The sequence below is a fragment of the Leopardus geoffroyi genome, chromosome B4, assembly GCF_018350155.1.
Source record: "Leopardus geoffroyi isolate Oge1 chromosome B4, O.geoffroyi_Oge1_pat1.0, whole genome shotgun sequence".
Taxonomy (NCBI): domain Eukaryota; kingdom Metazoa; phylum Chordata; class Mammalia; order Carnivora; family Felidae; genus Leopardus; species Leopardus geoffroyi.
In genome coordinates this window covers 131,599,758-131,609,194 of record NC_059341.1, presented here as the reverse complement: position 1 = coordinate 131,609,194, position 9,437 = coordinate 131,599,758, and the positions used below count along the sequence as shown (strand labels likewise).

Here is a 9,437-nt window from a genome sequence, read left to right as displayed (position 1 = left end):
ATCCATCCATGTATCCATCCATGCATTCATCTATCCATCCATGCATCCATCCATCCATCCATGGATCCATGCATGCATGCACGCATCCATCCATGCATCCATGCATCCATCTGTCCATCTATGCATTCATGCATCCATCCATGCATCCATCCATCCATCCATGCATGCATCCATCTATGCACCCATCCATCCATCTATCCATCCCTCCATTCATCCATCCATCCATGCATCCATGCATCCATCCATGCATCCATGCACGCATGCATGCATCCATGCGTGCATGCATGCACGCATCCATCCATCTATCCATCCATGCATCCATCCATCTATCCATCTAACCATCCATGCATCCATCCATGCATTCATCTATCTATCCATCCATGCATCCATCCATGCATGCATGCATCCATGCGTGCATGCATGCGCGCATCCATCCATCTATCCATCCATGCATCCATCCATGCATCCATGCATCCATCCATGCATCCATCTATCCATCCATGCATCCATCCATCCATCCATCCATCCATCTATGCATTCATGCATCCATCCATCCATGCATCCATCCATCTATCCATCCATCCATCTGTCCATCTATGCATTCATGCATCCATCCATCCATCCATCCATGCATCCATCCATCCATCTATCCATCCATGCATCCATCCATCCATCCATCCATGCATCCATCCATCATCTATCCATCCATCCATGCATACATCCATCCATCCATCCATCCATCCATCCATCTGTCCATCCATACATCTGTCCATCCATACATCCATGCATCCATCCATGCAGCCATCTTTCCATCCATGCATCCATCCACTATCCACCCATCCATCCATCCATCCATCCATCCATCCATTCATCCATCTGTCCATCCATACATCTATCCATCCAACCATCCATCCATCCATGCATGCATCCATCCAACCATCCAACCATCCATCCATCCATCCATCCATCCATCCATCCATCCAACCATCCAGCCATCCAACCGCCCTTGCATCCATTCATCCATCCATCCAACCATCCAACCATCCAACCACCCATGCATCCATCCATTCATCCAACCAGCCAACCAACACCTGCAGACAACCCAGGGATAGGTGAAGCAGAGTGAGGGACTGGGAATAAAAGTCCCCTGCCCTCTGGGATTGTCCATTAGTAGGAAGACATGATGGGTGACTGGCCCATCACCTTCTGGACATCATGTCCAGGAGCACAGGAAGTCTGGACTGCGGGAGGAGATCAGGCAGGGAAAGCTTCCTAGAGGAAGTGGGCTTTGAACATGGCCTTGAAGAGAGGTAAAATGTAAATAGGCGGGAGGAAAGGAGAGCAGGCCAAGACCAGGTGGTGGCACAGAAAGGTCTTCGCGGCGAAGACGGTGAGGAGCAGGTGGGTGGCTGGCTGGGGCCGGGGTCTGGAGGCAGGCTGGGCTAGGCGGGGAGCCTCAGAATGCCAGGAGAGGCACAGCCCGGTTCTTGGAAGCCTAGTCTGAAAGCGGAGGCATAGTTCTGCCTCCCGGTACACCTGGAGTGGCAGGCATGACCTCGGGAGTCACAGCCTGCCGAGGAGACACAGCCTTGGTCTCAACACACCAGTCTGAAGGGGGTGAAGGGTGGGGAGGGGACACGGCCTGCCTTTAGGACACGCTGCAGGAGCCCCAGGGACCCCTTCAGTGTGGTCGAGGGATCACTCCGCAGTCTCCTCCGGCCTCTTCCAGGCTCCATATTCCCTGGGCCTTTTTCAGAGGCTCCCTTGGGCTCGGGCACCTACTCTCGGTGACCCATCCCCACCCCTTCTCCCGCAGGGGTGCCTTGTGGGACATTCACCTTCCAGTGTGAGGACCGCAGCTGCGTGAAGAAGCCCAACCCGCAGTGTGACGGGCTGCCGGACTGCAGGGACGGCTCAGACGAGCAGCACTGTGGTAAGCCTGGCCTGCGGCTGCCTGGGGCCCTTCAACGGGGCAGACGGGCGGAGAGAAGGCTCTCTCCAGCGGCTGGGCCCTGGAGTGTGGCGGGGAGGGAGGTGCCCACACGGGGAAGCTGAAGGAGAGCTCACTTTGTCTCTTTCTGTCCTGCCTCTGCACCTGTTCTGGGTCCGTCCTCTCCTTTATTCTTTTTCCCGCCTCCTTCCATCTGTCCTCTGCCCTTCCTCGATGCCTCCCCTTCTCCGTCTCTCTCTGCCTGTTTCTCACTGGCTTCTGGCCCTGCCCCTCCCCCACGCACCCAGACTGCGGCCTCCAGGGCCCCTCCGGCCGCATCGTGGGCGGCGCCGTGTCTTCGGAGGGCGAGTGGCCCTGGCAGGCCAGCCTCCAGGTTCGGGGCCGACACATCTGTGGGGGGGCGCTGATCGCTGACCGCTGGGTGATAACAGCCGCTCACTGCTTCCAGGAGGACAGGTGAGTGGGGGGCATGGGCACCTAGACCACAAGAGACGGGGCAGAGAAGGCCATGGCAGGGGGTGGACAGCGGGTCTGAGATCCAGGCAGGAAGGAAGGGTGGTGGAAGCCCAACAGACGGGCTGTTCTGACCCTTGGGTTCAGTCCTGGCTCCACCATGAACATAGTCTGCGGCCCCAGAAAGGATGCTCAACCTCTCTGTTCTGCTTGAAGTATCTCGATTCAAGCTGGGTCAGTGATTCATTCCCCACTCACTCATTTACTCGTTCATTCAGAAATATTTCTTGCGCTCCTGCTAGGGAGCTGGGCCGGAAACTAGGGGTACCAGCAGAGAACAGAACTGCCCGACCTGACCATAGGCCATGCCCCCCCTCTGCCAGGTTGCCCCCCGACCTGGTGAGTGGGGCCCAAAGAAGCCAAGAAGGGGCATGTCACCCAGCCCCACAGAGGTCTTCTCCATCTGCACGATGGGCTCTCAACACCTCCTCCCCCCCCCACCGGCCCCCATCTCCTGCCCATCATCCCCCCCCCACCCCGCCCCGCCTCACCCCCAGGACAGCCAGCCCTGGACTCCCCTCCCACACCTCCTCTTCTGTCCTGGGTCTACACAGCCCCCAGCCAAAGGCCAGGAGCCATCAGGGCGCCCCACCCCCTGCTCCTTACATCCAGAGCCAGAGACCGAGTTCTCTTGGTGGCCCCAGCCAACGCTCAGCCGTGGCCTGTCCACGCTATCGCCAGCGCCTCGGGCCACCCCAGGCAGCCCAGAGCCCAGCTCCGCTTTGCATTCCCTGCCCAGGTGCCTGCGGGCTCTTTCTGGGTGCAGTCTGACCACCTCATTCTCTCACTGCCTCCCTGGCTCCCCGCAGCCCGCAAGGTAAAGAAAGATTTGGACGCTGACTTGACATCGGGGGCGGGGGAGTGGGGAGGGGGTCTTCACTGCCCCTTCTCTGCTGACTGCTCCACACTCCGAGCCCCCTCCCCTCCCCAGTGAGGACTAGGTAGGTCTCAGCGAGCTCACAGCAGCCCCATCTGTAAAGCGCAGGGACAAAAAGGAGAGAAATGTTCATCACTGCCTGGCGCTGTGCTAATTTTTTTACACGCACAGTCTCACCGAATCCCCCCAGTAACGTAGGAGTAGAAGGTGCTATTCCCATTTCACAGACGGGGAGACTGAGGGCTAGAGAGGCGCACACACACGGAGGCAGGGGTGAAGCTGGGACTGGAACCCAGGCAGGTGGATTCCGGCGCCAGCACCCACACTGTACCCCCACCACCAGCTACCCGGGGGGAAGGGAGGGTGTGGCGGCCCGCGGCCCACGTGGGGAAGCTGGCTCTCCTCAGGGGCTGGGACCGGAGAGGCCGCGGCTGAGCGAGGACGCGCCCCCTCCCCACCCCCAGCATGGCCTCCCCCGCGCTGTGGACCGTGTTCCTGGGCAAGGTGTGGCAGAGCTCGCGCTGGCCGGGCGAGGTGTCCTTCAAGGTGAGCCGCCTGCTCCTGCACCCTTACCACGAGGAGGACAGCCACGACTACGACGTGGCCCTGCTGCAGCTCGATCACCCCGTGGTGCGCTCGCCCGCCGTGCGCCCCGTCTGCCTGCCCGCGCGCTCCCACTTCTTCGAGCCCGGCCTGCACTGCTGGATCACGGGCTGGGGCGCCCTGCGCGAGGGCGGTGAGCCGGCTTCGGGGGTGGGGGTGGCGGGGGGCAGGTCTAGGGAGTCGGGGTGCGGGCCACCTCCCGCCGCTTCCGGGCCCCGAGGGGGCGGGGCAAAGGGCCCCAGGGCTCCACCCCGGAGGCCCTCTGGTCCCGGGGTGAACCGGGGCTGCCTGTCACAGAAGTGGGTGGCTCCTGCCTTCCAGGCCCTCCCCTCCTTGCATGGCGTATTTAAAGGGAACGAAGGTCGCGGGGGATGTTCCCTTGGGGGATATGGGTGAGGTGGTGGGGCAGGCTAGGAACCCAACAGCCCCACGGGCAAGCTCCGACCTCCGCTCCTGGGACAGAGGTGGGGCGGAGGGGGCCTGGGGAGCGCTCTTAATTGTTACCACTTTCTACATTGACGTTGGGTTTTAGGGAACGTGGTCTCATGTATTCCGTCGGACACCCCGAAGGGTGGCTATTACGGTCCATTTTATGGATGGGGAAACTGAGGCACAGAGACATTTTTAGCAGTTGCTCAAAGTCACACAGCCAGAGAGGGTTGGAACCTAGGACCGCCTGACCCCAGACCCCCTGCTGTTCCTGCTACAGCCTCTCAGCAGCAGGGGGGTTTCTCCCCTTCCCACCTAAACTGACCACCCCTAGAGGCTACTTCTGTTCTGTGAATATAGGCCCAGGCTGGCATAACCACAGCCATGCCCAGCACCCCTTAAAGGTGGTGGCTTTAAAGACGGGGACATGATTTACAATCTGGAGGCAGGCCAGCAGGACCGTGCGGATAATTTAAAGATGGGGAAACTGAGGCTCAGATGGAAAGTGACTGGATGGAGGGGATGATGGAGAAGAGTAAATCAAGCGTTGGTTCATTTGCTCCTTCATTCATTCATTCATCCAAGGGCACATTTATGAGCACCGACTATATGCTAGGCATTGAGTTGGGCAAAGGGACTCTAAAGATGAGAAGAGAACATTCTGGGGGGAGACGGTGCTAAGAGCCGACATGGGTGGGGAGGCACAACGGCGGTGGCAGCCCAGACGAGACGCCTAGCCAGGCACGGTCTGGGAGGCGTCCAGAGGAGGGGCTGTATCTAAGCTGGGGATGGGAGGACAGGTGGGCAGTAACAAAGCGGAGGAGAAAGGTGTTCTGGTTAAGCGCACAGGAAGCTGCCCAGGGAGCCCTGAGAACCGCCGGCACCAGAAGGGAGCTGGGGGCAAGTGGGTCTGGGTGAGGACCGGCAGGAAGGACAGGGGTCTCATAGGCCACTGTGAGGAGGTTGAACCAGGAGTTCACCCGACCCGCAGTTGTTTTTTTTTTTTAATATATGAGATTTATTGTCAGATTGGTTTCCATACAACAGCCAGTGCTCATCCCAAAAGATGCCCTCTTCAAATACCCGTCACCCGCCCTCCCCTTCCTGCCACCCCCCATGAGCCCTCAGTTTGCTCTCAGTTTTTAAGAGTCTCTTATGCTTTGGCTCTCTCCCACTCTAACCTCTCTCTCTCTCTCTCTCTTTTTTTTTTCTTTCCCCTCCCCCATGGGTTCCTGTTAAGTTTCTCAGGATCCACATAAGAGTGAAAACATATGGTATCTGTCTTTGTCTGTATGGCTTATTTCACTTAGCATCACACTCTCCAGTTCCATCCACGTTGCTACAAAGGGCCATAGTTCATTCTTTCTTATTGCCATGTAGTACTCCATTGTGTATGTAAACCACAATTTCTTTATCCATTCATCAGTTGATGGACATTTAGGCTCTTTCCATAATTTGGCTATTGTTGAGTGCTGCTATAAACATTGGGGTACAAGTGCCCCTATGCATCAGTACTCCTGTATCCCTTGGATAAATTCCTAGCAGTGCTATTGCTGGGTCATAGGGTAGGTCTATTTTTAATTTTCTGAGGAACCTCCACACTGCTTTCCAGAGCGGCTGCACCAATTTGCATTCCCACCAACAGTGCAAGAGGGTTCCCGTTTCTCCACCTCCTCTCCAGCATCTATAGTCTCCTGATTTGTTCATTTCAGCCACTCTGACTGGCGTGAGGTGATATCTGAGTGTGGTTTTGATTTGTATTTCCCTGATAAGGAGCGACATTGAGCATCTTTTCATGTGCCTGCTGGCCATCTGGATTTCTTCTTTAGAGAAGTGTCTATTCATGTTTTCTGCCCATTTCTTCACTGGGTTGTTTTTTGGGTGTGGAGTTTGGGGAGCTCTTTATAGATTTTGGATACTAGCCCTTTGTCCGATATGTCATTTGCAAATATCTTTTCCCATTCAGTTGATTGCCTTTTAGTTTTGTTGATTGTTTCCTTTGCTGTGCAGAAGCTTTTTATCTTGATGAGGTCCCAGTAATTCATTTTTGCTTTTAATTCCCTTGCCTTTGGGGATGTGTCGAGTAAGAAATTGCTACAGCTGAGGTCAGAGAGGTCTTTTTCTACTTTCTCCTCTAGGGTTGTGATGGTTTCCTGTCTCACATTCAGGTCCTTTATCCATTTTGAGTTTATTTTTGTGAATGGTGTGAGAGAGTGGTCTAGTTTCAACCTTCTGCATGTTGCTGTCCAGTTCTCCCAGCACCATTTGTTAAAGAGACAGCCTTTTTTCCATTGGATAGTCTTTCCTGCTTTGTCACCGACCCGCACTTTCGAACCGCCTGAGGGCTGGGGTGCCTGGGTGGCTCAGGTAGGTGTCCGACTTCGGCTCGGATCATGATCTCACAGCTCGTGAGTTCGAGCCCCACATCGGGCTGTGCCAACAGCTCGGAGCCTGGGGCCTGTTTGGGATTCTGTCTCCCAATCTCTCCCTCTCTCTCTCTGCCCCTCCCTGGCTCGCACTGTCTCTCTCCCTCAAAAATAAATAAACATTAAAAAAAAAAAAACCAACCACCTGAGGGCTTCCAGAAAGACACCGATATCGAGCCCCCCGCTGGCCAAACAGACCAGATCTCAGGGTGGGACCAGGCACAGTGCCTACTGAGGCTCCCTGCGGGGTCTCACGTGAAGCACTCGTGGAAAAGCACTGGGCTGGATGCTGGGGTAGCACTGATGACTTTTAGGGGAAGAGTGTAGGGGTCAGGTGTGTGCTCTGGAAGGATCCCCCCAGGAGCCGTCACCAAGCAGTGCAGGCAAGAGGCCACCAGCAGGAGGGGCTGGGGGGTGGGGAGAAGGACACTAGTCCTGATAGGCTTTGGGGGGGGGGGGGCTGTGTCCCCAGGGGCTGCAAGGAGCCAGAGCCGAGTGATGGTGAGGCAGAGGGGTAGGGGGTGAGCAGAGCAGATGAAGGGGGCTCCTGAGAACAAGGGGAAGGGCGGGAGGAAGAGTCAGATCTCATGTCTGCCTTCCGTCCTCGGCCGCACGGGGCAGGCCCCACCAGCAACGGTTTGCAGAAAGTCGATGTGCAGCTGATCCCGCAGGATCTGTGCAGCGAGGCCTATCGCTACCAGGTGACGCCCCGCATGCTGTGTGCCGGCTACCGGAAGGGCAAGAAGGACGCCTGCCAGGTGACTCTGGGGGAGGCGGGGGCGGGCGAGAGGAGGGAGGGAGGGAGGGTGGGTGGCCCTCCCGCCACCCGCAGCCTGGCCCTCTGCTCGCACCGGCCTGCCGAGGCCCCGCAGCCTCCCAGCGAAGCGGGACTGGCTGCCCCAACTTCATTGATGAGGAAACTGAGGCTCCGGGTGGGGGGGTGGGGTGGAGGGACTTGCCCCAAGTTGTCCCAGATCACAAGAGAACCGTGGGGGGCAGGTCTAAGGCTCAAACCCGGTTCCGCCCCCTGCCCCTGCAAGGCATTTTGCCCGAGGGGACACAGTGGCAAGGGATGGGAGCCCACAGAAGGGAGGCAGAGGTGAGTGGGGCGTGGGGACACCCGCGGACGCTTCCGCGACGGCCAGGACCCGCGGAAGCACGGGCAGGGCTGCTTTGGGCTCTCTCCACTTACCAGGCGCGGGGGAAGTGGAGGCTTCAGAAGGGGGTGTGACTTTCTCATCGGCTGGAAAATTCCCAGCGGCCAGGACCCTCGCCTTACCCTGACCCGGCCCCGTCTCTTCTCTCCCCCTTGCAGGGCGACTCGGGAGGCCCACTTGTGTGTAAGGAGCCCAGTGGCCGCTGGTTCCTGGCGGGGCTGGTCAGCTGGGGCCTGGGCTGTGGCCGGCCCAATTACTTTGGCGTCTACACCCGCATCACAGGAGTGATTGGCTGGATCCAGCAGGTGCTGAGCTGAGGAGCTGCCCTCCCTGCGGAGCTGGGGCCCACCTCCCGGACTCAAGCGGCCAGGGCACCCACGAGGCAGGGGAGCGAGTTTTCTGGGGGCAAGCAGGGCCCCGCAGAGGCAGGGGGTGGCGTCCCGTGGTCCCCGACCTGCTCCCTGACATCTGCCCCAGGGAGGGCAACAGGAGGAGGAGGAGGAGGGCCAGCAGCTGGTGGTTGACTCCCCCTGCACCCCAGGGCCGGGATGGTCAGCAGGCCCGGCTGAGGGGGGTTCACATCCAGCCCTGTCGCCTTCTGATTCCCTCTCCCCCTCCCCCTTCCTCCACTGCTGACTCTGGGGGGGGGGGGAATGGTTCAGCAGCACCAACGGGGGCTTCCGGGTCCCAGGAGAGGTGTCTGGGTTCCCCTCCGCCAATGCCGAGCAGATCCCAGCCCGTGAACTTGGGGGGGGGGGTGTGTGGACGGAAGGCACCCTCAAGGAGGGACCTGCAGAGCCCCAGAGACAGCCAGCTGGGTCAGCTGCCACCGTAAGCCAAAGGGTGGGGGAGTCCCGGGTGTAGGGTTCTCCCCCCACCCCTACCTGTCCCCCGGGCCTCCACTGCTCATCTCACCTGGAAGTGAGCTCCGCCGCCCTGTGGAATAAAGCCGTTTGATCTGAGGCTCTGCTCTGGGGGTTAAACAGGGCCCCGGAGCACTGACCTCATGCTCTCGACTGTGCGAGCCTCCGCTTCCTGCCCGGTCTGTTCGTCAAATGTCTGGAAGGCCAAGGTTAGGTCAGCGGGGGCAGGAGAGTGACCTCCCGGGCAGTTGTCCAGGTCCCAGGACCAACCCCAGGAAGGCAGGGGTTTGGTGAACCGGAGATCAGAGCGAAGGATGGGACAAGTGACGGGCTCCTTCTGGAAGCCTGGGAGGAAACTGAGGCAGAGAGGAGCAGAGCCGTCCTCATTGGCACACCCGCGGTTGGGGGTGAAGCCTGGCGTGGAAGCCCCACCTCCTGGTTCCCAGTCCTCCACTTCTCCGGCACAACACTCCCTTTGCATTCTTGGCATCATTTACGCGGCAGGCTTTCCTGCTGTGTGTCAACTCCTGCAGTGGGGCCACGGAGATGCACAGAGCTCAGCTCCTGATCTCAGGAGGCCTGGGGATGGCAATCCAGCATGGAGGGGCTCTGGGGTAG

General features: G+C 58.6%; 1 protein-coding gene across 5 annotated transcripts in view; it reads left to right on the top strand.

The window, feature by feature from the left end:
• TMPRSS6 (transmembrane serine protease 6) overlaps positions 1 to 8,972 on the top strand; it is a 42,730-nt gene extending 33,758 nt beyond the window's left edge. For all 5 annotated transcript variants that reach the window (XM_045462488.1, XM_045462491.1, XM_045462489.1 and 2 more), the window contains 5 exons: positions 1,817 to 1,933; positions 2,239 to 2,407; positions 3,806 to 4,077; positions 7,421 to 7,557; positions 8,115 to 8,972. In XM_045462488.1, coding sequence (XP_045318444.1) covers positions 1,817 to 1,933; positions 2,239 to 2,407; positions 3,806 to 4,077; positions 7,421 to 7,557; positions 8,115 to 8,273 — 854 coding nt within the window. In that variant the 3' untranslated portion in view covers positions 8,274 to 8,972. The remainder of the gene's footprint in view (positions 1 to 1,816; positions 1,934 to 2,238; positions 2,408 to 3,805; positions 4,078 to 7,420; positions 7,558 to 8,114) is intronic.
• Positions 8,973 to 9,437: the final 465 nt, after the last annotated feature.